This window comes from Toxotes jaculatrix, chromosome 12 (genome assembly GCF_017976425.1).
Source record: "Toxotes jaculatrix isolate fToxJac2 chromosome 12, fToxJac2.pri, whole genome shotgun sequence".
In the NCBI taxonomy this organism is placed as follows: domain Eukaryota; kingdom Metazoa; phylum Chordata; class Actinopteri; family Toxotidae; genus Toxotes; species Toxotes jaculatrix.
This window is the reverse complement of record NC_054405.1, coordinates 20,577,165-20,604,841: the sequence shown is the minus strand read 5'-3', so window position 1 is coordinate 20,604,841 and position 27,677 is coordinate 20,577,165. Positions and strand designations below refer to the sequence as shown.

Sequence of the window (27,677 nt, the reverse complement as noted above, 5' to 3'; positions counted from 1 at the left end):
AAAAAAATTGATGGCCTACATTCTTGGTAATCCTGTATTGTCATTATTTTTTTAAGCTTTTGACCAGTTTCTGCAACTGTACAAACAGAGAATTTTGAATTTGCCAGTGTTATTTCGCATGCCTTTCAACCTAAAGCAGAGATATCCAACCTACGTCATGCAAGTCTGGACATGATAGTGTGTGCAAGTGTTATACACACCTGAGCAATAAACTGGATAATCTTGACAAAGATATTAAGGGGCATGTCTCTGGGCACAACGCTACGACTCCCTTTGGGGAACAGAGTGGAGGTGATGGACGTCAGGCGACTGAGGGAAGAAGGAGAGACAAGAAAGTGGAAACACAGATATTTCTCTTTTCAATGACAACAAATCATTTCCACCTCAATTTTAAGAAGAAAGAATAATTTTCTACCTGTTTTCTCTGTAATATCATTTCTTCAAAGATACATCAGCTAACAGTTAACACTCAAAACATTACAAGTTTCAAACTACATCTTACATTTTAGAGGTGAGATACATAACTATGACTATAACTATGTGTCTGTTACCTCTGTGTTCCAGTGTTGCTCTCGCACTTTATTCGGATCATGTACACCCACAGGAGGCGGTAGAGAGATTCTAGAGCCACTCGTGCCATCTTCGGGTCTTTATTCTGCATTCACACATGCAGACAACAATAAATTGTTTCATCAAGTAGAGTATTTCACATACCTCCACCTGACAAAAATGTTTCACTGGGTTTCCTCTAAGTCCAACAAAATTTCCGAAAGAAATGCGATAGTTCTCTGACAGGCATTCCTCACATACTGTACCTTCTAGATATGACATAATTTACTATATTCACTACAGATATCGCTGTCTTCACTTTTACAGTCTGATCATGAATCAAAATTGTAAAGAAGTGTTTATGAGCCTCCGTCAGTCATAATGTTTTTAACCTGCAGTGTTTCCCTTGAGGCAATACATACTGATGCTTGATTTTATAGCTGTAGAGGTATTAGGTAGCGCTCGTGCAGCAGTTTCTTGCGTGAAGTTTAGGGTTGTGTGCATAAACTGTTTGTCAGGTTGTTAAAATCATCCCCCATGGGCAGAAATTTATTGCATAGTTTTATATGAGAGCCTAACTCTGCTTGTGATCTATACAAATAAGCAATGCTACAATAACTCTGCAGTACCATTGGAAATAAATCCTTGCAAAGGCATTGAAAGGCTGACCTTGAGGTTTGAGAGGCAGTTGTTGAGGAAAATGTGCCAGCGGCTGAGGAAGAACTGCTTCTGACTGACACACAGCAGGCAGGTTACCAGAGGATACAGAGCCTGGTTTGGAGAGAGAAGACAGATGGGAACCATTCGCATCAGGCACTTCAGACGACAAACAGTCAAGTATCAGGGTTTCAAAATTCAAAAGTCCGTCCTCACAGTTTTCTACATCCAAGTAGTAAGCTGTATAGTTATACAGCTTACTACTTGGTTTATTTTTGGGTTATCTGTTTTATAGATGTACAATCTTTTAATCAAGTCAAATCTGAGAATCACTTATTCAAGCTAAAATCTCATTTCTAACCCATTAACTGAGACTAAGGTTAACATTTTTTCACAATCACGTTCCACTTGTTTCAGGCCATTAAAAATCCTTAATTTACCTATTTCCTCTCAATCATCTATGAGAAAACTAAAACAAAGCACTTCTCTGTGCTTTATCCTGCAAACAGGTTTCATGAGAAGAATAGGTGAGTCTGACACTTAGTTAATTTACTTACCTGGAATTGTTGACAGATTTTTTTCATTCTTTTCATGGACAAAATTAAAGCAACAGCAGTGTGAAAAATACCATTACAACTTCATAGAAGAGACGAACATACCCCAAATTTCAACACAAAGTTCACTCACAGGAATTTGAACTTGGTCTCTAGTCTGTTCAATCATCTGGAAAGGGCATCAAAGTCTGCATGCAGATCATTCTTAAACATGAATGCCTTGCTAATGATCAGTGTGAACCCAGGTACGCCCTTGTCATGAATGGTTTGGGAAATGCTAGGCTTGAGAAGTGCATCATTTACCTGTCACTCCTTATCAAAGTCGGTATTTGTTACCTGTCTTTCTCTCATTTCAGTGTCTCCTCTCTCTCAGGGACTCAGAATGTAAAAGAATAACAATTACGGAAATGCACCACATGACTGCCATTCCTATCATGCTCGTCCATTCAGTTCTGACACAGCAGATTATTGTTTGTGTGCATACCTGCGCACTGTTTGTTTGGAAAAAGTGAAAAAATACTCAGTATGCATGCAGAGAGGTGTGTCACATCTTGAACGCATGGGTTGCTTGGAGTATTTGGAGAATCTATCGAAGAAAGCGAACATACTGGCTGAGTGTGGTGTCTGTAGCCCCGAGGCCACAGCAGGAGGAATCCGTGCACACATCACAAATAATACATCAACAGCAAGCCCCATGCCGTGTTTTTGTTATCAAATCTGTCTATGAAATGGTTGTGGAATCAAATCAATGCCTTCAAAAAAACTAATTCTTTTTAACCAATATAAATCAACTTGTTTTAAGAATTTTCTTGAGATGGGTGTCTCTGTGTTGAGGAGATTAAGACAGGTTACAGCACTAAAACTGAGAAAAACAAGATGAGTTTGGAAAATACTTGAAACAAGTCCATTTACACTGGAAAGAAGTTTGAACAAAAAATCTAAAATGGCAGGATTTTCACTTGTTTAGACTTTTAGGTACTAAATTACAGACAAAAATGACTTTACGGGAAGGATTGATAAGGAAACATCTTTGATAACTTTGATAATCCCATGTCACAAATTGTTGCCTGTTCTATCACTGTCTTATCATTCATCATTAAAACTTTTACACAACGGAAACAGGAATTTTCATAACAGGCCTGAAAATTAACCAGAGACCCTTTTATTGCAAACTTGTTCATGTGAGACCGCCATCTTATCAGGGGAGATGCACTGCATCTAATTCGCTGATTACCCTGCTTGCTTTCATGCTGTGGGCAAATACTGCCCATCTGGCACCGCTTCAAAAACTAGCCTGTGTACCGCACACTGCACTCCTGTCTCCTTCCCATGGAAAGATAAAAGCCCACATGTTGGAGAGTTACAGTAAGTGCTTTCACCAATTGCTGGTAATGGAGAGGAAATGAAGAGAGATGAGCAGTGATGAAACAGAATATGGGGTGAAACTTACCAGAGAGTGTTTCTTCCTAGAGGACAGATCCAGTGTGGTATCGTACAAACTCTCTACGAAATTTCGTAGACACGGCACGTTCACCTCATTCTTCACAGTCTGAGAGAGGACAAACAATACAGAAGTTATACCCATACACATTTTCCTTTGGAAAACTGTCTTAACAGTGTCTTTTTTCTGTTTTACTTGATGCAGACAGACAGACAAGAGATAACATGAGCTTAAGATTTACATTATTCTCAAGATATAGCACTTTATATTTGGGGCAGAAGACATATTGTACAGCTGAAACACAGATAGACTTTTTATTTAAAAGACAAGCAGTAATAATAAGATCTGACTTTGGCTTAAAATATGTCCCAAAAAAAAGCAAAAGTGCACTGAGTAGTGCTCTGAGCAGCAAGGTGAAATGCACTTACAGCAGCAACAGGTACAAGTATCTCCACAAAGAGTCCGGCTAATGAGTGTTTAATGTCTTTATCCTTCACTTCCAAGAAATACTGTGCACACTCCTACAGACAGAGAGAGAGACAGAGTCAGCGATAACGAGAGAAACAATCGATGTAACAAAACAATGCAAGGTCACCAGTTCAAATCCCGTTTTTGTTATGGGGGGAAGGAAATGAGACACACACTCTCCACTGCAATTACCATCAAAGGGCCAATAAACATAGCACTTAACTCCTAATTACTCATACTTAAGTGGAACTTCTCAGTAGCCAACAGGACAGCTCTATGATAGCACTAAACTGCTTCCAGACATGAATGGAAGAAAGAGTACATCTGTCCCGTACTGCCTGTGATTCCTAAACCTCTAAAACCTCTTTGCAATTTGCTGACTTGTAAATAACAGGTAAGGAACCAAATGACCTCAGCTCAGTCTACCTGCATGAACTGGAAGGAGGCTTCAAAGTCTTCCACCGGGTACATTTTGATGCGGAAGAACTTGAGTCCCATGATGAGGCTGATGGTGGACTGGATGACGTAGGGGCTCTGCTCCTTCTGTCTGAGCTCCTTCAGCTCAGAGATAAACTTCTTCCTCACTGCTGGGAACCTGTCGAGAAAATGGTGACCACATGTGAACAGTCACTCTCTATTCTCTTGAGTTTTAGTAAATGTTGTCATATCCAGATCTCAGCTGAGCGGTGGCACAGTCAGTGGAATTACTACAACAAAGCAGCGACATGTTTTTCATATTTGTTTATTTGCTAATATTGTGCAACTTCTCAATGCACCTGTTTGTTTGCTTGTGTGTGTGTGTGTGTATGTGTGTGTGTGTATGTGTGTGTGTGTGTGTGTGTGTGTATGTAACCATCCAGATAGATTTTACCAGCAGTGCTCTGCAGGCCTATATTTAGAATGGCATCTGGGGGGGGGGGTGCTGTGGCGGGAGTATGTATGTATGTGTGTGTGTGTGTGTGTGTGTGTGTGTGTGTGTGTGTGCGCTTGTTCTTAGGGCGACTGTGTGTTTTTGCACATGCTTTTGTGTGCTTCACCAGGGTTCCCACAGCAGTTAAGTAAGTTCAAAGTCATCAGCCTTCTGTTTAGTGCTGAGTGTCTGAATAAGATACACATAAACACTGTGATCCATACGCCGTGCTGGAAAAACACACAGATAATGTCAAGAATAAGGTATGTGGTCAGATTGTTTGTGTGTGCACTCAACATATTCATAGCCCTGTGTGGAAATAATGAATAAATATCACGGAAAGGCTGCTAGAAATCAACTAAGAAGCTTAATCAAGTGGAAAACCATGTACAGAGACATCTGCTAAGCTAGATCTCAAAGTATTGACTTTGATCCCTTATTAAATCAATGAATGTGTTAAATGATGTGATAGTTCAGCTAGTGTGTGTGTGTGTGTGTGACAGTAGTGACTGAGCTGCCCTGTGAATCCACACCTCCTCCATCACACTAATAACCTCTTGGAAAATGGGAACAGCGCTCATCTCTCATCACACACAACATTATGCTGACGGAGGACCATCATCTGGAGTGTCATTATCCTCAGTTGCCATCACCCACACACACACACACACAGAAATGTACTTACCAACACACGCAAACACACACTACCAGACAACTAGCACACAGAACACAGACAGCATTTGTAATTGGTGTTTCTACCGAAAATGGGGTCAAGAGGAGGACAGGTAGCTACTGTAACTACACATTCAATTTTCCACGCCGACAAATCAGCCCACAGCTAGAACATGACCTGGATTACAAATTCTGCCTTTACTGAGAGTAAAGACACAAAGAATTTTATTCTAAACTGTAAAACTAAATAAAGGATTACCATGCCAGCCTTTCATTAAGGCACAAAAATAAGGGCAAGTTTAGCAGTTTGAAAGATTGTAGATTTCTTTACTGACTGCATCTTTAACACCTCTAAGATATTTAATGAACTTCAGATGATGCAAAGATTTTGTATCATGTGGCGGATTGAAGATTACCTCGACAAATTTATACACAATCCACAATATTCTGAAAAAAACTTAATGTCAGAAAGTGCAACTATCTTCCTGTAGATATGCAAACATTTAATATGCATGCACATACAAACACACATGCAGTATAAACATTAATTTGTGTGGTTAGTGGAAGTCTACTGTACCTGGACTGAGCTACAACTCCCACTACTTCAGCATAGAGGTCAGCCACTATGTGCATGTTCCCTGTGTTGGGTCCCAGATACCTAAGAGGTAAACACAGAGATCAGTATAAACCTGATATAATGCTGTGCAGAACTTTGATAACAATACACACCGTTTTATCACTTGTAAGTCAAAACCACACTTTATTCAATGCTGTTTCTAGGTGTTATTATTCTTACCCTTCCTTGTATTTGAAGTGCTTGAAGGCTAGGTTTATAACTTCTTGGATGAGTCCATCCAAAAGAGGATGGAGGGGGATCTGGATAGAGGGAAGAAGTTGGCTCTTTATTTTCAGTTCAGTCTGTCAGTTGATGGATATGATCATTTAATTAAAACCCTGTGCTGTGTCCAAATAAAATGTGCTACTTCTTCCTATTCTACTCATGTCTGGGGAGTTTGATGTGCATTATATTTTTTTAGATCCATGACTTGATCAAGAATATGCAAACGTATTTGCTTTAATGCAGTTACAGTTTCACATGAATAGACTGGGAAATACCACATCTGAACGACTGATGTCAAGGAGCATGTCAAAAATTCAAATTGTTTCCTGTGTCAAATTGCTTCAACCTTGTTTACAGCATTATGGTATGCAGAGGGCAGATTCTTTTAAAAGTGAAACCCACACACGTCATTAAGGAGGAGACATACAGCTTTTAGAAGTACATTACAGCTAAGTGCAGAATGAGACTCACCTGCTTTAAAACTTCTATAAGCACTAGAGAAAAGATGAAGTCTATTGCCAAATCCCTCCTCTCCAATAAGTAGTCCTTCTGTTGCTCATCACTGAAACAGACACACACAGAGAAACAGAGATGTTATTTGTCACATTCGCTGTAATGGTGCTGATCCGGTTTGATCCAGTTTGAGAACACTCCTGTTTTTGCCTATGTACTCAACACGCACATATGTCACACGTGAAAATCTGCTTTTATTGAATTTCCATTGTAGGCACCGTTGTGTAACCATGTGTACTCAATGTGCCGTTTGTTTGAGATTTGAGAACAAGCTTTTGCAAAGAAGACAACACCTCCTGTTTTCCATTAGCTGAAGTGTCTGTGCAGTTTGTTTTCAATGGTCGAATTGTTTTACAGTAGTTTTCTGATATTTAGTTTTTACTGCTGCTTGTGTGGCAGGTTATTCTGACTGGAGTTTTCCAGTTTCCCTGTTTTGCAGGGACCTCATTACATTAGAGCGTAAAAGAGATAGTAATGCCTAAAGATTGTCAAAAAAAACTTTAAGAGCAGGATAAATAAATAAATACAATCTTTTAAAGGCACATCATGAAGAAGTCATGACATACAGTGGTGATTTGTTTCATTACTATGCGTTTTTTTCTTGAGTATGTGACTATTTAATCTCCCAAATCTATTCCAGGTGTTTGTGCTCTTTGTGCTCACTTTTTTGACTTGGTGTTCGCCCTGGGTCGATACTCATGGGACTCATCTTCCAGGCCGTTCTGCCTCTTGTACCAGTCAAACAGAGTCCTCAGGATAGACGGCAGGCAGTACTCAGCTAGAGAACTCATAGAGCTGATCAGCTGCACAGAGGGAATGAGGAAGAGCAGGTGAAGGTGAACAAAGAGAGAAGAGAAAGCAAGAGGTTAATCCCGTTCCCAAAATAAGCTCATGTTTATGGCCAGATTTATATGGTAGAGGAAAATAGAGGCAGCTTGGTGATGATGTGTCCATGTCAAATGTGCACACCTGGTCGAACTGTGGGTCCTCTCCTCTCTGCAGAGACTTGTTAAGTGGCTTCTCCTGTGACATAAGAGCAGAAAACATTCATGTCAGAAGAGACGGGAACAGTTAGAAGAAAAACCTTTAAACACAAACCTAAACAAATAACAATCTTCATCTTGCCTTTCCTTTAAGATGGTGATGTTTGAACCTGAACTCTCTTTCAAATTCAAGCAACAAGCCTCAAAGCTGTTGTCAAAATCAAAACTCAAAACTACTCAAAGACTTCAACCTGTATCCCCTGTACATACTGAAGATTTTCAAACCTATGCTGGTGTTGCATAGTTTGAAGCCCAGACCTGGGTTCTTCCCTTAGATTAGATCAGACTAGGTTCTTAGGGATTTATCTTTTCATGTTCCTTTCATGAAACCTATCAGGCCTAAGTGCCATGGAACATTAAAAAAAACACTGAGATAAAAGGCCAAACTTCTTAACACCCCTACACATTTTATTGTGGAAATCACATTTTTTTAATGAACAAAAATGTCTGTGTGTGAAAGAACAAACTTTTTGTGGCTGTAGCTGCTCATTGTGAGTCACTGTGAATCACCGGCAACAAATGGCTGCCAAGAAGTTACAGTGTGTCTGTGAGAGGCAAACTAAATGAGCAAGTTTCATCCAAAAAAAGCAGAGGCATCAACATTCACCATTCAGGTTTGCTAAAATATGGGTTTTCAAATGTGAGGCAGCAGAGTCTTTCACAGGTTAGCACTCTGGTATTATAGAGAAAAAAGACCTGGGTTAAAATAGTGGACCTGGTCCTTTCATGTGGCATCTGAATATATCTCTCCAGCAGGTATGACTGTTTTTGCCTATGTGCTCTGCTAGATAGTCTCTTCCTTGGCTTTTGTCTAGTGAATGCTGGCACATCCTCCGCCCTGAAGAAAAACACGCTGATAAGGAAATTTGTAAAACCTGTTCTTGTTTAAGAAACAAATAAGCTAGGATCCTCAGTATAAAGTATTTAAGAAAAAAAATGGTTCAGCAAACTCTGTAATAAAAAGCCACTCTGAATAACATAATCAGATGACATGTCGAAAATGTTGTAACCTGAGAGAGATGGCATGAGAAACAGAGACAAAACAAGGTGAGAGATCGATGCAAAGTCACTCACCAGCGGTTCGGCCATGATGATGCGGATCTTGCGTTCGGACAGCAAGGTGAAGTTGGCGAACAGGCTTTTCAGGACGAACTCGCCCGGCTTACTCTCAGGGTCCACGTTGACAGGCGCCATGACGACAGGACCCTTCCTCTCTCCCAAGGTTCCACTGACTGGCGGGAGTGGTGGCTTCAGTCCCACTGGAGAGGCTGGAGAGAGTTGGAAGTTAGGAGTTAGGAAGAAAACTTAAAAACATTGATTTTCAGGGAAGTTCTGGATTCAGGATTTCACAATTCTTGACTCAAATTCCAGCGATCAGGTGCTAAGAGGTGGAAAGTACCTTAATTTCCTCTATGGGTCACAACCGCTGTTGCAGCTCCAAGACTGTGTTAATAAACAGCTAAATCAGTGTGCTGCACTACAATAACTAACCTGCAGTTGTTTTCAGAACACCTGCATAGACGTGACCCTTTGCCTGACATCTGCCCCTGGGTCATGTACTAACACCTCTTACGCCTGTCTGACATACAGCTATTAATTCTTCACCTAGCGCTGTGACCATGGTGTTAACTTCAAACCCCCTGCACTGTAGAGAAACAGCTGAGAAACAGAGCCTTACCCTCTCTCTTCAAGCGCTCGTCTAAACCTCATTCTTTGAGGAACAGTCATTGTCCATGTTTGAATCATGTTATTTTATGCTGAGTCAGTGTCCAGGTTTGACTGGGTAGACTTTCTAGGCACACAGAGGGACACACACACACACACACACACACACACACACACACACACACACACACACGCACACACACACACACATTGGCACACACTTGCTCTGCAGTCCATGTTTCCAATTCTGCTGTCTGATTACATCATTAGGGAAACTGGGCGCTACTTTTTTGCAAGACATAATGTTAAATAAAACAGAGGAAGACAGACAGGGAGCGGCTGGAGTCTGGAAGGGGTATGACAGAGAAGGGGCATTTCCTGCCATGCGTCTCTAAGAATATTGACATGCCCTTAAAATAGAACAAAACGCATCACATTTAGAAACACATTTCCTCAGTGACTAGGCACAATAAGATCTTAAGCAAGACTTTGAGGAAAACCTGAGTATGTTGCAATGTGGACTATTGTTACTGATAGTGAATCATAACCAGGATAGTTTACAAAAAAACCCAAACACACACCTTCACACACAGTTAGAGAAGAGTATTAGCTACAGGTATAACAACAGCCCACAGAGGAGGCTGGTGCAGGTTTGATTCCCTGAACAAAACACTTTTTTTTCCCACAAGGAGAAACAAAGCAATGATTTACTGAAGCATTTCCCAGAAGAGACAAGTGTGTGTGAGTTAACGACTCCGTTATGTCTAACTTAACTTCCATGACCAGGTGACCTGACGTCACTGGAGAGGTGAGGTGTGCATAGATACTGATTCCCGGGCAGGGCAGGACCCCAGGCCTCACAGACAGCAACCTGTTTGTGTGAAACCTGAGCACTCACACGACGCAAACACGCGCGCACATGAACACACACCCCTGCACGCTTACCAAGGCCCTTGATGAAGCTGATGACACTAGCCCTGCTCCATTTAGTTGGCACTTCCATGGTGCAGACAGCCAGACAGTGAGACACGGATACAGTGGGTAGAGGTGGGTGAAATAGGAAGAACCAGTGGGATGGAGGACTGGGGACGCTGGGAGACGGTAGGAGACTGAGTAGTTTACACAGTGTAAAATACAGCTCCCATGATTCACAAATACAAATAATTCCTCGCAGAAGATAAGAGGCACAGAAGTCTGTCTTTATTACCCAACTATTCCACCATGACAGTAACTACAGACATCGCAGTAATGCCTGGTTTAGCCGCGGGGCGGGTTTAACCGAAGCTAAAAGTGTGAAGCTCCATGCTTCAGAAAACGACAGGCAGGTAAATGAATGACGTGACTGAGGCAAGAAAGAAAACTCTCATGACGGCAGCATTACAGCTGTATCCTGCAGTCGATCCAACTGAAACAGGAAGATATGCTGTAACCACAGACCGGAAGAGCCATAGCCAGAGTGAAACTGCCCAAGTGAGGACGACTTGACACTTCAGAGGTGCAAGTGTTGCAATCACAGAAAAAGAGATGGCGTCAAAGTGTCTTCTCAAAATAACAGAAGAGACAACCGACTTATTCCGTTGCGAGTGAACTCTACCAACAGGGATCGAGAAATATTCCACTGTGCTGCTCCAGCAGAGGCCTGGGTAGATCAGAGGCTGTGTAGGGCCCCATGCTTTAAAGCTATATGAGCCTGCAGACCTACTATCAGTTTCTACTTAAACTTCTGCTCCACCTCCAGCCTGCCGTCACTTCTCTGTATGACAGCTCCCGTGACCTTGGAATCCTTGAAGCCCATTGGAAAGTCGTAGTGAAATAAAGTGCTTCTTTAAAAGTGGTTTTGTGGCTGTCCTTCAGTTGTCAGTAGCAGTTAAGTAAAGTCTGCTCCTTGTGGAGATCTGACCAGGAGAGTTGGGCTGGAATTTCAACACTGCCCCGAGAGAGAGGCGAGGGGAGGAGGGTGGAGCTATATATAGACCACTGGCGGTCACTCTGTTACATACCCACCACTCCCACTGACCCCTACTCATACACAAGTACACACACACACGCAAATAGAGATACACAAACACACACACATACACATATGTGCAACACAGTTGTCCAGGGCAGACGTGATATATCAGGAAACCTAAGTAATATGGTTAAACTACAAAGCAAATGGCACTAATCTCATTTAGTGAAGGTTGACTCCAAACAGAGATAATCCATTACAGCTTCTCAGTGTCATGAATTAAAGGTGTATGTGAATGTGTACATGATATGTGTGTGAGAGTCTTATGCACGACAGTGGGGAGAAGACACGAGAGTAGTAAGATGTAGAGACTGTCAATATAGAGCAGCGGAGCACTTTCAGGGGCCCTTGTAGACATTTGCATGACTCTGCATTTTAAGAGATGAATCAGCAGACATCTGTCACGTGTAGTCAATACAAGCCTACACTGGTTTACAGCACGTTGTATATCCTAAAAGGTTTACTTAATATACCATGAAAGCAAGACTGAGACAAAGACAGAAGAAAGAAAATATGTTGAGGAAGAGACCGAGATGCACAATTAGACAGAGGAGATGAGGAGGATGCGAGTAGCCATACAATGATTACTAGAATAACTGATTAATCAATTAGTCATTAGTCAATTAGTCATAATCCAGGAAATTAATCAGCAACTATTTAGAAAATCAGATAACTGTTTTAAACAATAACAGTGAACATTCCCTTTTCTCAAATCCTTGTAGATTTGACACTTTTTTTGGTGGATGGCTGATTGGGCATGCAGACGCACACCTTCTGGCACATCAAGCAGCTTACACACATTACAAATGTAAACAAACAGAACATTTTTTAAAACTTAGGTTCAGCTAGTAGGTTATCATGCTGTGCTGTGGGGCGACCCCTTTCTTCCATTTGGATTCAGTGTTTTCCTTTTAGCCATTAATTCTATATAATAATGAAAAGTAAACAATGGGAAATAAAAAATCCTGTGTGTTAACATCTGAGTTAGCTTGTTTCAACTGTGTGTGTGTGTTGATGTAGCTGGTATAAGGCTACGGATGATTATTTCAGTATGGCTGGTATGAGATGGAGCAAGTTCAAATTGATGAGGTCAGCTATTTTTCTAATGATTTCACTTGGTACATAACTTATGCTTGAAACACAAACCTAAGTCAGACTTATCAGCCCTGTGTCTTGGCTTTCAAGCAGTCTGACTGCCATCATTATCATGACCTTGGAGCAGACAAGCTTTCACATGACTGAATTTGGTCCTATGGCTGAAACAAGCTGGAACTTACATGAGGAAAACACACACACACACACACACACACACACACAACCTCATCATGGCCTCTGTGATTTCTTTTTTTATTATACCATTATAAATGGCTGATGGGGAACCATCAACACACCCCCGGCAATTCCTCTGTAACCAACATAACCCCTGCTGACAGTAACCCTCACCACACACCTAATATATGAGCTCGATCCAGCTGCCCTGCTAACCACACACACGCCAGAATGTTTTTTTTTGGTGTCCAGTGAAAGGTACACACAACATGAAGCCCATTTAGGAACAAAGAATATACAGAGACTTCTATATAAGTCCTAAACTACTCACAGAAAAGCGCCCACACGTATGCAAACATACACAAACTGAAAGCTAGAACAGGCAGGGTCAAGTCAGTATGTGTAATCACAAGAACAACAACAGGAAAGCCTGCATGCTCATCTCTGCACTCTCTATATCAACAAGGAAACACTGATGTTACAGTAAAGGTACACTATGGGCTGCATGGCGATGACTACGTTAGAGTCCTGGTGGTGCAGTAAGATAGTATTGCTTTCTGCTTACTGTAATGTCTCAGCTTTATGTGCCCACTGCTGAAAGTGGGAGAAAGTACAGTGTGTCCAGTTGGCAACAGTCTGGGATGACACTGCTGTATATTCATCCCAGACTGCCTCAGAGTGGCATACAGTAGCTTTACCTTCTGTTTGGTAAACACTGACTCACTGGCGGAGGAACTGATTCAATGATTTCAGTCTTTTGAAATGTAAACAGAGCATTAAGCAGGTTTGACAGAATGATAACATGTGTAAATGTATAGATTTTATATCTTATTCAATTATAATTATTTACATTTTGGTTCTGTTTTTAAACAAGATTCCTTTAGAGTTGGGAACAAATACTGTAACCAAGTCAAACACTGACTTTTTTTTGCTGAGTAATGTGCTGTATAATTAATATAGAAAACTGCTGAGGAGCCAGATTTACCCTCAGCTAACCCCTGGAGCACTTCTCTCTTTCTCTCTCTCCACCCCTTGTCTTCCATTATTCCATTACGTAACATTGCCAAATACTGACAGTGTGGATCATGCTGTATGCTGCCTAATTTTCAGTCTCATCCACTTCTGAGACACATATAAAGTGCAAATAAAATAAGTGCAGTCTGTACACTGCAGGATACACTGATGACTAGTCTGTCTTACAAGAGGGTATCATGCATTTGTTTGGCATGCCAGCGACAACAACTGTGATGTGTTAGCTGTACTCACTCCCTCCTAAGGATTTGAGCAGAGACTTGATGCTGATGTCAAAGAAGCCTGAATCCTGCTGGCTGGTCGCCATGGCTGCAGAGGCTATGTCGCCACGGTGACAGACAGCAGAGGGGGGACAGGATGGCAGGATGAGGCGTTGCGGACAGAGCAAGCAAGAGAAAGAGGAGTACGCTCCGAGAGAGAAAGACTGGGAGAGAAGGACAGACGGATGCAGGTGGGCAGCCAGCGATGCGGATGTTGCGGCTGTCTGCTGCCGAGTGTGTGTGTGTGTGTTTGTGTGTTTGTGTGTGTGTGTCAGAGAGAAAGAAAAAACAGAGCGGCACTCAGCCTTGCCTGCGCTCTGTGTTGCTATCTTGTTGGCTAACACCCCCCATCCCCTCTCTGTTTTGCTCTCTCAGGACAGTGATACACAGATGTTGGTAGACGCGAGCAGCCAATCCTCTTAGAGGAAAGGCAGAGAAAGAGAGAGAGAGAGGGAGAGAGGGAGGGAGGGAGAGAAGAACATACAGTAGATAGTACTGCACAGCAGGATCACAGAAAAAAGGGGGAGGGATTCCGGGACGGAGAAAACTACTTAGTGAAGGACAATGAGGAGACAAAAGAAGAAGGGACACTGGAATAATCAAGATGGAAGAGTCAAAGAACACTAGTGCAATGTTTACTGATTAGTGTTGTCCCATTCTGTCTCACAATAAGTGCTGAGTGAGCATGCTACAAGCTCACGCCAGCCAATGAGAGCCCAGAGAGGCAGTGACAGACAGGCTGCACCGCCAAATAGCCAGAAATAACAACTGGTCAACTGCACCTTTGTCAGGGTTTATTTAAACAGCACTTATCAAAAGAGATTGAAACAAACAGAAAAATATTCATGTACATATGCACATAAATGCACACAAGCTAACCAAAATCTAATAATGTTATAAAATATAGTTAAAATACTTTTTTAGAACCAATATTAAAGCAAAAGTAGTTTAAAAGAAAGTATTAATTTTGCAAGTCTGATCTTGTTGGGCAGGAAGTTCCATAGTTGAGGTGCCCTCACCTCAACATGGGAACCTCCAACTTGTTCCTTCCTGAGGATTGCAGGCTGTGTGCAGGTTGATAAGGGTGCAGTACTTCAGAGAGATGGTCTGGGGCCAGGTCATGAAGTGCTTGAAAAGTAATGGGCAAATGGGTCTTAAAATCGATTCTCTAATAAACTGGCAGCCAATATAAAGACATTAGGAAGGGAGTAATAGGATCTTTTTTCTTGTTTTTTGTTAGTAGTCTGGCTGCTGCACTTTGTGCAATTTGAAATGTATGAATTGTTTTCTGTTTTATGCCAGTTAGGAGACCATTACAGTAATCAAATGTGAGGAAATGAAAACATGGAAAGTGGGGTTGGCGTCTATGAAACTCAAGATATGGTGAGATTTTAGCAATTTTCTAAATGATAAAAGCAAGACTGGACAAACTTGCTAACATGAAAATTAAGAAATTAAGCTTGGCATCAAACAGGTCACCTAGGTTAGCTTTGTGTTGTTGGATAAGGGACCAAGGGACAGCATTTTAAATCTGTATGCAGACTGTCAGGGTCAATGATAAAGATCTCAGTTTTACTGAAATTGAAAGTCTTTTAAGTCTATTACACTTTAAAAACTGGATGCGTCTTAACTTTATGGTGGATAAGTTAGTGGAGCTTTCAGGCTTTACCAGGACATACAGCAGTGTATCATCAGCATAAAGATGGAAGGCAATGCCATGCCAACAGATTATATCACCTTAGTGTAAGAACATATCCTGAACATAGAACTGGAACTAAAATGGAGCCATCAAGCATCAAAGGTTAAATATTCTAACCAGATTTTGAGCATGTGCGTGTTCACACTGAAACAATGACAAAACCTAAGTTAGCTCAAAGATGCCAGCCTGCATACTACACACATGTAGTATGTATAACACGTGCTTTTGGTCATGCTCATAGCTGGAACAAAATAACACAAACGGTGGATTACCCTGATATAACTCCACTAGCACAGTTCCAAGTATTAAATCTGCTGAGAAACATTTTGCTTACTTTTAAAGTTTCCAAATTTGTTGTGCATCATTTAAAGCACATCTTGTATCGTTTCCTCTTTATACAAAACAGTTAAGTCGGTAAAAACGGTACTATACCAATTTGTTGTTGAAACTGTTTTGGAGAAGTGTTAACTGTATGGTCCTTCAAGAGGATATAGTTTGTGGTGTTGTTGAACTGTATTGCACTCTGCTGACAAGAGTTGCTTTTATTTAGTCTACTTTCAGTCATATAAATGGAATAGACAAAATAACAGAAACACTGTCAGTAAAGGTATAAAAAACATGGACTTCATGCTGTTTGGCCTTCAAAAGTCAAGTATGTATCTTTACATACAGACTGATAATGGATTTATGAGGCCACTTCCAATATCAATATTGGGGAATTTAAAAAACTTGATGATGAATTTGCAATAAGCTTATATCGGCCGACAATTAATATCAGTATAGGACAATTTATTGATCTGTTTCTAACCATTTACTTTACACCATCAGCTGCAATAGTTGATGATGAGCCAGGTGATGAAATGATACCACTGGCATAGGGTGGTGCAGCACAGTCAATTAACTTGTTTATGTTACTTGCAGGTCAATGTTTTGGCAACCCGTTCAGCTAAATTCACTGCTTGGCAAGCAAATTCATGTTCTGGATTAATTTCAGGATTAATCCCATAATGCATGACATTGGCTTATCTTGCAAATTTAGTCTTCAAACAATCTATATTCAGTGCTGCCAAATTAATTTCAGTGAACTACAACAAGCATTATTCATTGCTGTCCAAGCATTGCATTGCTGCTGTTTTCAGTTGTGCAACAGGGTAGAAGGAAGCATGGTGTGAAATGTTGCCTAAGAAGTCCAACTGAAGCGAAACACTCGGCTGCACTGTCATTAGCTTATTCTAGCTTGAGATATTTTAGTGAATAAAAACATGTAGTTACTGGGTTTGCTTGATGAAAGCTCCCTCACCTAACATTTCCAATGATTTACTACCCAACTGTTTTTTTTTTTTTCATTTATTACTTCCCTCCTAAATAGGTCAAACCCAACATTTACCAGAACTTTGCTTGCAGGTGATATCTTCCATCCTAATGTGGTAGTTACATTTTTGAGAGATCATTTAAAGAGATTAAGGACAGTTCCTGACAACCATAAAATGTGAGCCAAACTAAATCCTCTCCCTTCATCCTAAACAGTCACACAGTTCTTTTTCTGTCCTCACGAGTGTCTGTCCAAGCAGAAAGGTATGATGGCCATAATGACAATGATGCTATGGTTGGGTGAGTAAGAGTGGAAGTACAAGTGGATAATTAGGGCCATCATGTAAATCCCAGGATGAACTGTGGAAGTGCCATAGGACATGTGAATGGGTGAGGGACGGAAAACAGAGGGAGTGGGAGAGAAAATGAGTGAGGGGAGGAGTAGAAAGAGCATAAGATACAGTATCATGCAAAGCTGCAGCTCACCGGAGAGCTACCGAGCACAGGATGGCCTGGTTCACATTAACAGACAATTACAGTCTAATCTCAAAGGAGGAGAAATATAGCAGAGAACCACTGCAGGCCTATTCCTGTCTGCAACTTTGGCTTACTCCATTACAGTCCTGGGCCAAACAGTATCAGAAAACAATAATTTCTGCCTTTGTGTTACCCTGCTAACTGAATCAAGACAATTCAACCAATCCAGCCAACAATCACTGAAAAGTAAATCAAATATGATTTTCAAAGTGCTGTTCTGAAACTGTCCAAATGTCCTTTGTAAGATTTCTGTGAATAATTTCCAATTACTTAACTCGTGCATCAATAAGATGAACTCAACGGTACTACTGTTTCTCCGAGCAGACCTGCTGCAGTTTACAGGACTGTCGTGACTCAGGATAGTGTGTGAATGTGTCATGTTTTAGACACTTCACATCCTTTTATATTCAACGAAACAACAGCGTTGCTTACTTGTTGAATGTAGAAGAAATGTACCTCATTAATTCTAATTCTGAGCAATGCTTTATGCAGCATTAGTACTGAGCTGGTGTAATTGAAACAAAACCAAGTGAATCGATACTGGCCTTTGTAAAACAAAATCAAATGTAATCGGAAAATTAGCAAAGATATCCAGCCCCCAGTATCCAACCCTGCTTCCCTTTATGAAGAGGGAGCAGCTGTTCAGTTGTTTGTTGGAGAGCCGCTCACGTCCAAGATATGAAAATCTAGTCAAATTCGTGACCTACAATAGAAATAGGGACATGTTTTCCCACAGAGTGACTCACATTTATTCAGCTTATAAATAAAAATCATGGATATAAAGACACACACACGCAAACCACACACAAACCCTTATGGAGCTCCCAGGATTCCACACATTCTGCACAGGGGCCTGAGCATGCCAGCTGTTGGAATGTGACTCCACACACGCACTCAGCACACACAGTCATGGACACATGCATAGATACATTCATATATGCACACAGACATAAACTGCACTGCATTCAATTTAACCTCAAAATATAGTATAGTATAATCTTTCTTTTGAAGGCATTCAAATTTATTGACCACATGCGGTCTCACACACAAACACACAAATAGAGGAAGACATCATATCTAGCATCTCTCGATCAAACGCTGGCTTTTGTTAGCTTTTATTAGATGGGCACATGATGACACATTAAAATGACAGATCTAGCCTTCTAACACACAAACCCCACAACAGCCAAGCTTTATTTTGGCCGGACATCTGGTTATTACATCCCATGTGTCAAAGTGTGTCAAAAGTGGACAAAATAAAGCAGACAACAGTAAAATAAGGGCTGGACCTGCGTCACAGGATTTGTTTTTTTGTACTTACCAAACAGATTTATACAAATGTACCACAACTGGAGTTACTACACTGACAGCAAACTAACTGCAACATCTTTGATAGGCGGTACCTCTTTGGTCAATAAAGAACCAGTTTATTCAGATCAAGGTGTTTACATGTAGCACTTATTCTGATATTGAGAGTTTTGATAGTCAGTTTACTATCAGGTATGACAAAGAAAAAAGGCAAATCTTCACACAGGACAGGTTGGATTGAGACACACAATAATGCTTTTTGCCTAAAATTATGTTAACTATCATTCAGTTATGTAAAAAAAAAAAAAACACCAACTGCTGATTAAATTTCTGTCAATTCACTAAATGAGATAGATCCTACTGACCTAACTACATAATCACACAACTAAACATGCCACTCTGTCTTTCTCATATGTTCATCTGGCATGTGGTTGTGGGTGCCACACACAACCACAGGAGTGTTTGAGGTTCACAGTTCACACAGTGGTATCTCCTTGACACAGCTGGGGTGATCAAATACGTAAGAATGTGTTTGTCAGTAGTTTTCATGCCAGGCGTACCTGTCTCCCCAACATCAAAGCCTCAGTCACGCACATTATCACAGGATAGAAGCCCCATGATATTTAATTTAATGGCATTTCTTGTGTCTACAGTTTGACCTTTGTGATCTATGTGCTCATTTATTGAGAAGTCACTGTTAATTTTCCCTGAAAGACATGTTTGTGCAGGTGGTACTTTGTTACACAGGCACTGCCTCACTCCAGATTTCCCCTTTCACCGTTCACTGTATGCCCACTTCTCTCTCTTCTTTTGAAGTTCAGCCAAATCCCACTGAAAAATGTACATTCAGATACAAAATGACTCCCAAAACCTTTTCTGCTCAACTCGCTTTAAAAAGCGATTATCTTGAAATTAACCTCTCCTGACTTATCCTTACTTATCCCCTACACGTCTCTCTGAAATGATCCTGTTAGTGTCACAGGTTTATTGTAAAGACACACTTAGCCATGAACTTCTTAGTCTTTCTTACTACTATCACTGGTTGTATTGATGTTGACCAAGGAATATTCTGAATGATTCTGTCAAAACTGCCTCCTTTTGATTTTGACCTACACAGAAACTGTGCATCTGTTGTTCTTAACAGAGTAGGAAAGACAGGGAGTCTCACAGAAAAATAAATCATCCTACAACTAAAGGTGACAAGTTCAGGCACAGAAAAAAAAAAACATAAATCTGTAACAGTACTGTCTCAAAGTACTTTAAAACACAAGCCTGCAGGCATCATTTAATGGTATTTCCAAAGACACTAAGTTTATTAATGACAGACCCCACAGTTGTGCCTGGTAAAATGCTGCAAATACATAATGTAATATCAGCAACATCATCACTGAATTTAACCATATGCTCAGCTCTATTATACTTTGACTGACTACATAAGGTCTTGGTGCACAGTTGGAAGTGTTTGGACATGAAGTTCCCAGAAGTTAAGGTAAGCTGAGAAAGAGTGAGGCATGTCTCTTTCCCATTCTGTAGAATATGGATTAGTGGAGTAATCTCGTGCTGTTTTCTCAAGACACAGAAGGTATCACTTTTCACTGGCTCTACAAAAGCCTCAACAAAGACACTCGCCAAGTTAAGTCATCTAAATTTTCTTTTTTTCAGTTCCCAGGTTGGGTGAAAATCCAGCCCACATTCCAGTGGGGGAGTTAAGAGTTGAGGATCATTATTTCAGCTGGATGTTCAACCAGCCTTATCACCAATTCCAGCCTGAGAAAACCCTCAGGTCATGCCATTCACATTCAAACAAACCAGAATTATTACCAAACCAAATTTTTTTTTCCTGGTTTTTCAAATTCATGACCACATTTATAACACAAAAACAAAGAATTCCAAGCTTGTCTGCACCTACCTCTGATGATCCTTGTCCGCTTCCTGGACCTAGACTGGATCTTAGTGAACCTGCCAGTGAAGTCACTAGGGTCAAACATGTCCATTGATAGAGAGGCAATACGCTCCAGAACTATCCCATCCTGGCTTTGGCTCTGATTCTCCAGATCTGGGTCCTGACTTTGGCTCAGAGACTGGCCATCACAGGGCTCTGAGGCACCACTTTCAGCACCGAGACTGACAGTGCTTCTCACATCTTCTAGAGACATGTCTCCACTATGTCAACCCACTCCTGGTAGTCTATTTTCAAAACCTGGCCGTCCTCAGAGCTAGCAAGGACATGATGCTTCGACAGTGGGCTCAGGAGAAAAAAAACATCCAGAGAACCACACTTTGAAAAAAAAGATTTAAACAGACTGTTCAGGTAATCCTAAAATCCCTGTTTTCATTTTCTTCATCACCTTTTTGTCCACATCTTGGTATCCAATTTCTTCTCACAAGGATTTCCTCTCTTTATGTCGAGTTCATTCAATCCAGAGGCGGTGAGCTCATTGCTTTGTTGTTACAAATACACAGGCTCTCCTGAGAGTTTAGGTTCACCTTTCTCAAGTCTCTTTTTTACTGTTGCTTAAAAAAAAAAAAAAAAAGATCTCCGTGTCTTCTTTTGTTTGAGAGGCAACCTTATTTTCTGTAAAAGTTCAGCTGTCTTCTCCTTACGTGTCCTGTTTTTGCTCTCACCTGTTCTTTGTCTCGTTCTTTCTGTGTCTTTCTCACTCCTCTGAGTCTCTGAGGCACCGCTGTGTTTCTCTGCTCTCAGGTGGTGAACAAGGGAGGGATCCAATTCCAAGAGAGCAGCTTGATTGGGTGGTTTGGGAAGTTTGGGTGGTTCTTTTATCCCCTCTCCCTCTCACCGTCTTCTTTTCTCTTTTTTCCTTTCTCCGGGAGTTTTTCTAACTAGCTCCTTCGTGCCACTAAGGACTGAGAAAATAATTTTTTTCTTGTGTCCTCTCTCGCACACCTGTTTCCTTCTTCTCTTTTCATCCTTTCCGTCTCACATCGTAGTAAAGCCCGGTAGAATGACAGGCATCAGCTTGATTCAAACAGCCAACACATGGCATGTGGGTGTGAGTAAGAGTTTGAGTCCCTGCACTCACTGGTCGAGGCTGTTTAGCCAGTTACAGTAACCTCAATGTGTTAACGGTGTAGGATTACTGAGGGCAGACACACCCCTTTACAGAAGGGGGAAACAAAGCCAAACACAAACAGGAAGAATCCTGAACACAGAGAGAGACAAAATGTGTTTTTGTGAAAGCTATCTGTTAGTTTTGGTTTGAAATCTGTCCCCACAGATAAACAAATACACATTTAAATACTCTGACGTCTGCCTGAGGAGCTGGTTTAAAAAACTCCATGTCCAGAACTGCTGTCCATATTCAATGTCATGATATAAATTGCTTCAAGTAAGTTGCTAACTTCCAAGATCCAATCCTGAAAAGGGACCAGGAATTAACCTGGGTATCAAAACCCAAATCACCTCCATGCCCCTTATCTATATAAAAAAAAAAACTCTTACAGGAAGTGTTTTGATTTTTGATTTCTAGCACTAATTATAAGTGGTCCTGTTGTGCTGGAAAATCAGAAAATTAACCAACTCTCTCAACACTGCAAAAGCTATTTTGTTAAACAAAAAATTGCTTAACAGAAACGTTACAAAAGTCTGTTGTAACATCCTCTGCATATCCTTATTCCAAAATTTAAATATACAAGACTAACAACGCAGTTTTAGTTATGTGAGGTGAATGTCTTTAAAATTGTTAATCATCTTTATCTTTTCTTTATCACTCACTCAATTCTCAGCCACTCTGTTCATCCTGTATTTTAGTTTCCCTTACTCTGTAGGTAGGGTAGTTAGTATCTCTCAAGAGACACCTACCCCGAGGTGACTTCCTGCTGTTTATGCCACTATTGTCATGACAGCTCCATTGAGTGCCTCACCCAAGACCTCATGTGTGAAAACAACAAAACTTTCATATCCTCTTTGAAAAGACAATGAAACGCAATGAAAATAATTGTGTTTGACAGTGGCTGCACACCAGGGCTCCAGTACATGCACAGAAAAATATACTGAGCTCCACCGATTTTACACATCAAAGTTTGTTTGCAGGCTTTGTGGAGTACTACTAAATGTGTGTGAAAAAAAAAAGTTGTTTAAAGCCTTTTCATGGCTTCAGAGAGAGCTGCCTTAAGTCTGATAAATTGCCTCAAGTGATGTCAAGTAGCTTGAGGCGACATCAGCTCTAATTACATGATGAGTTTATGGTTTTACTCTTCGTATTTGAGACGTCACAAATTTGCTGATACTGAGGAATTCCTTGACGCACATTAAGCAAAACAGATAAGAACCATAATGACAATTCACACTGATGGCACATATTTTTCTCACTGCTTTTTTGAAAGGTGCAATTTTAAGTGAGATGTTAAAACCGACATTTTGCACAGCTTGTCACTGTTTCGCTTGGTTAGTGTTTCTCGGTGGAGCAGAAAGGCAAACGGCAAAGTCTGTTTAAACACAGTGATGATGTTTCCTTAAATCTGGCAAGGAAATAGTTAAGGGTGGCAAACAAGCAGAGGGAGGCACGGTGCCAAAGTCAGTTAGAGAGGCGTGCCATCCCCTAGGGGAGTACAACAGCCAAGAATTAAGACACTCACTCTCACACACACACACACACATGAAGACACAAACAGGAGATTGTTTTTGTCCTTTCATTAACTGTCAACTCTGGCCAACCAATCAAAGAAAACACGCAGGTCAACTAATCACCCACAGGAATTTGTTGCCAAACAAAACTGCAAGTTATTATCTCTTTATTTTTCTCCATTTCAACCTACTGCGTATGTTCATCTACAGTTTGGATGTGGCCACACAGCCACTGATGGATGATAATGGACTTCAATGTGTTTCTCTGACAAGCTACTCAGGTTTGTCACTCTCTTGTTTGCTTGACCTGATTAGTCAGTTGTGTTTATACTCAAACGCTGTCAATCTCACACTTCATACATACAGAATAATCCCATCTATTGTTCTCTTAGATTTTTTTAAAACTCTGTATTGTAAATGAGTCTTTTCATTATTTTTACATGGGCTCAAAGGTCTATGAGTACATAGTTGATGACAGTGATGTGAGACAGAGCAGCTGACAAGATTCAAACATATACCCTAATCTGAATCAAGAAATTTTATTTACACCCTCTAATAAATTCATTTTCTTATTCAAATAAACAGACAAATCCCTGCAGGTCAATTCCAATGCCACATATATCACCGAGAGTCACAATCATTCTTTTTTTTTTACCATCTTAACTTCATTTTTTCATGAGTTAGTAAGCAGACATAAATTATGAGCTAAGCATCACCTTCCACCCACTGTTCAGGCATGCTTTGGTTGACTGGGACAACCAAACACACCCAAGGAGACACACAAACCACAGGGTCATGGCCTGTTTTAGCTTGAAATACAGGGTAAACAACAACGTCTTAAATATGATTCCTCCCCTGCCTCACCGTCCCTTCATTTTTATCCCTTTTAATTTAGCTACTTGTTCAACTTGTCCTCTCATCACATCAGCTTATCATTCTATCATGTCTCCACATGCAGAAGAGAAAGTGGTACCATCTAACCTCACATACTGACACTATAAAACTATTTCCTGTCCCATGCAGACATGGTCTAGGTCAAAAGGAGGCTGCAAGGAATGTGTCGCAATCATTTTTTGGCACCTACTATAATCATTAACAGTTTCTTTTGCTGCATTTCCTCATCTTTTTTACTTCATCACCCTTGCTCTATTGATCCCATTCTCATCAATTACAGACAGAAAAAAAGCAGTTTATGTGTTTGGTGTCTGTGAACTGTCACAAACTCTTCCTTTAATCATACTACACAAGGAGCTATCAGCGGGTACCACACACCTTTCTCAGCTATGTGTCTTCTTCTTTTATCTTACTCTAAAACTGACTCGGAGACAACCTCGCCCCACCAACCACTTCTTCTCTGATTATCATCCTTCCACTTATCATTTAAAGTGCACCCTCTAAGACCTCTGCTACAACAGCAAACCTTTTATTCCTCCTGTCACTCAAATATGTTGCCATGTTAACAGTTGCCCAGACCGCCCCAGATGCTCAGCAACCCGGTCTAACAGGAGAACTGAGGGCATAAACAAGTTTACTTTTGGCTTATTGCACTGAGGCAAGACTCCAGTTCAGGGGCTCACTGGGATGAAGGGTAAAACTGATGATAGCAGAGCCTCGCCACAAGAATCATTGTCTTTGTCTCAGACAATGCATCACAAACATTTTTGTTCCCAGTTGCAGCCTGAGATCTGTTCAGAGCACGTATAATCAAGCAGGCTACATATTTTGAGTACTTGTCAAAACCATTGGCAATAAAAAAAATAGGATTATTTTTAGAGGGAAATATTGTGGCGTTGTTGGTTAAAGCAAATTAAAGCAACAATGGATTTGTAGAGGGGAAACAGCAAACTAAAAAAATAGTTATATATTATTATTGACAATTCTGACCTTATTAATTATTGATCTCGGCAGTGTTGGACTCTGTACTGATCTTCTGTTTAACTAAAAGCAGCAATAATACAGATAAGTGCCAAATGTAAAGGTACTCCACCCATTTCAGAGGAATGTACCGTATGATATTATTAGATTTTAATTACTGATACATTCATATTGTGTGTGCACTACTTAGTGCATTGAATTGTTGATGGTAAGGGATGGGTTTATTTTAACTACTTTATATACTACTGGGTAGCTTGTGAATTTTCCTTTGGGGATCAGTGAAGTCCCATCTAATCTTAACCTATACAGTAATAATACATCATAGCAGAAGTAGTAACATAAAGTAGTAGAAAATGGAAATACTACTGTAAAGTACAAATATCTCAAAACTGTACTGAAGAAAAGCACTTGAAGTTACTTTCCACCACTGGTTTTTGGGTTATTTTACATGCACTGGTGCATTCCTAAAACTGGTTTTAACAGGCACAGTAACTGATATAGTATGTTTATTTTTACTGCATGTTTTTACAGGCATTATACTGAGAGCGCTGCACACACGCCTTCTCAGAGTGAGAGAAAACTTTCACTTTTCTTTCAGTTCTCCTTGCAGTGATTTCCTCTACTGTTTTTAGTAATAGTCCTGTTCACATGTTTTGAAGCTTAGAGAGGTCAACTAAGATTGTGCGATTATCATTAGCAAGTGCCTGGGCAGCAGTAGACTGATTATCAGACTGAACTGCTGTCTCCTTTTAACCTCACTTTAATCTGTGAACAAAGAGGAGATGATCATGGGCAGTAATTCAGAGATCTGGGAGCAGGTGATGTGAAAACAATATCTATACTGAAATGAACTGAAAGTATCTTAAGTCTTTCATGTCATCTCATAAGAAAGTTGAAATAGTTACTTCACAAATGCTACCACAGATTGTAGTCATAGTGCAACTGCAACTACTATAATCAGTTGTATTGGCAGTAGCAGTAGTCTGACAATAACAGCCAAATGTCCTTCACCATTGCTTTTTTCTCCTGTTGTAAACAAGCCTACACACAGGCTCTACAATGGTGCCCCCTTGAGCCTATCAGAGAAACAATAATTCTGATTACAAATAGCCACGTTTCTGATTCAGTAAGTCAGTTTTAAAGACACTTTCATGAATCTCGTTTTTTGTGTTTGCTCCTGGATGGGCAAAAACTGCTTTTAGCTCTGTGTACTTTCTCTCAATCACCAGGCTTCTAAGCCTGATCATTTTGTGCTATATAACAAAAGGTGTACTCACAGAGACATTTAAAATCTGTGTTTCTTATTGATACTTGACAGTTCACCGGGATTTGGAGAGGTGGAAATGCAGCTCAGAGATCCATCTCTGGTTTCAGATGAAATTTTGTTAGCTTTTTTCTAAGTTGGTATAAAATGACGGACCTTAGTTGAAGAAACTCAAAGAGATATTAAAAACCTGTAAGTTATTGTGAATTCGGCAAAGGAGAAGGAATATGCGCTACCACATTCATTAAGTCATGGACACATATTAGCCATGGATGTGCACATACAAATACACACACAGTACAGTATGCCCGTCGGCCTTTCCATACATTTACAGAGTTGTGTTATGTAACACCACCTCTGGGGTCTGTAATGTGCAGACTAATGCATCAGCCTCAAACAGCCTCAGACCTCCAGCAAATCTAACAGCAGTAAAACAACATTCCCTGACCAATTTTATGAAGTCCTACAAACAAACAAGACATATAAATGAATTCCCTACCCAAACCCTCAATAATTATATCAACATAAGGCACAGACAGTCTTACCAGATCATTTAAAGTAAAAGAGTATTCTGCTAATCTCTAAGCAAAATTAAGAGTTCGCCCATTAAATAAACATTAGTATTTAACGAAACTCCACCGGAGGCAAAGTCAGACAGGGAGTGTGATGGTTAGGAATGTGTGTATGTGCACTGATGTCTCTGTTTAAGTGTGGACTAGTGATTGCCTGGCAGAAACACCGGGTTATGTAAGCCGGTGGGAGTGAGGTGCCGGGTGGTATCTATGGAAACTATGACAGCGAGGAAAGATTGATAGTTCACCAGCTGACTGGGGTTCACTAGTGGAGAGTGTGGGAGGTCAACTACAGTTTCTGCCTTTTTCCCCACATGCGGATGAAGCTCAGCAACAGCAAAGAAATTAATCAGTGGCCTGCACATGTCAGCAAAAGAGCAACTGGCACACAATAACAACACATATGAAACCTTTCCATAAAGAATGGAAGAGTGGTGCTGCTGTAAACATAGTGTACCACCATAATTAAATTTCCAAAATACATAAACATAAAATACATATTCATTATTCAGTTTCAGTATGCCAATAAAATATGTCATTTTTTAAATATACTTTTAACTGGTAGCACCACCATACTTGTGAATAACATATATTTAGACTAAGATATATCACGAGGGTCGTAAAATGTCAAGCAATGTGTG

General features: G+C 40.5%; 1 protein-coding gene across 7 annotated transcripts in view; it reads right to left on the bottom strand.

Annotated features, from left to right (window-relative positions):
* fryb (furry homolog b (Drosophila)) overlaps positions 1-21,727 on the bottom strand; it is a 46,428-nt gene extending 24,701 nt beyond the window's left edge. For 5 of the 7 annotated variants that reach the window (XM_041052508.1, XM_041052511.1, XM_041052512.1 and 2 more), the window contains exons 1-13: positions 20,650-21,727; positions 8,723-8,916; positions 7,575-7,628; positions 7,269-7,408; positions 6,564-6,654; positions 6,048-6,127; positions 5,829-5,909; positions 4,096-4,264; positions 3,630-3,722; positions 3,211-3,309; positions 1,219-1,320; positions 552-655; positions 201-309 (exon numbers count right to left, since the gene is read on the bottom strand). In XM_041052508.1, coding sequence (XP_040908442.1) covers positions 201-309; positions 552-655; positions 1,219-1,320; positions 3,211-3,309; positions 3,630-3,722; positions 4,096-4,264; positions 5,829-5,909; positions 6,048-6,127; positions 6,564-6,654; positions 7,269-7,408; positions 7,575-7,628; positions 8,723-8,916; positions 20,650-20,896 — 1,563 coding nt within the window. In that variant the 5' untranslated portion in view covers positions 20,897-21,727. Of the gene's footprint in view, positions 1-200; positions 310-551; positions 656-1,218; positions 1,402-1,455; positions 2,305-3,210; positions 3,310-3,629; positions 3,723-4,095; positions 4,265-5,828; positions 5,910-6,047; positions 6,128-6,563; positions 6,655-7,268; positions 7,409-7,574; positions 7,629-8,722; positions 8,917-10,258; positions 11,194-20,649 lie in introns of those variants that run through there. The other 2 variants (XM_041052514.1, XM_041052515.1) reach the window with 2 other exon arrangements.
* Between the last annotated feature and the right edge of the window lie 5,950 nt (positions 21,728-27,677).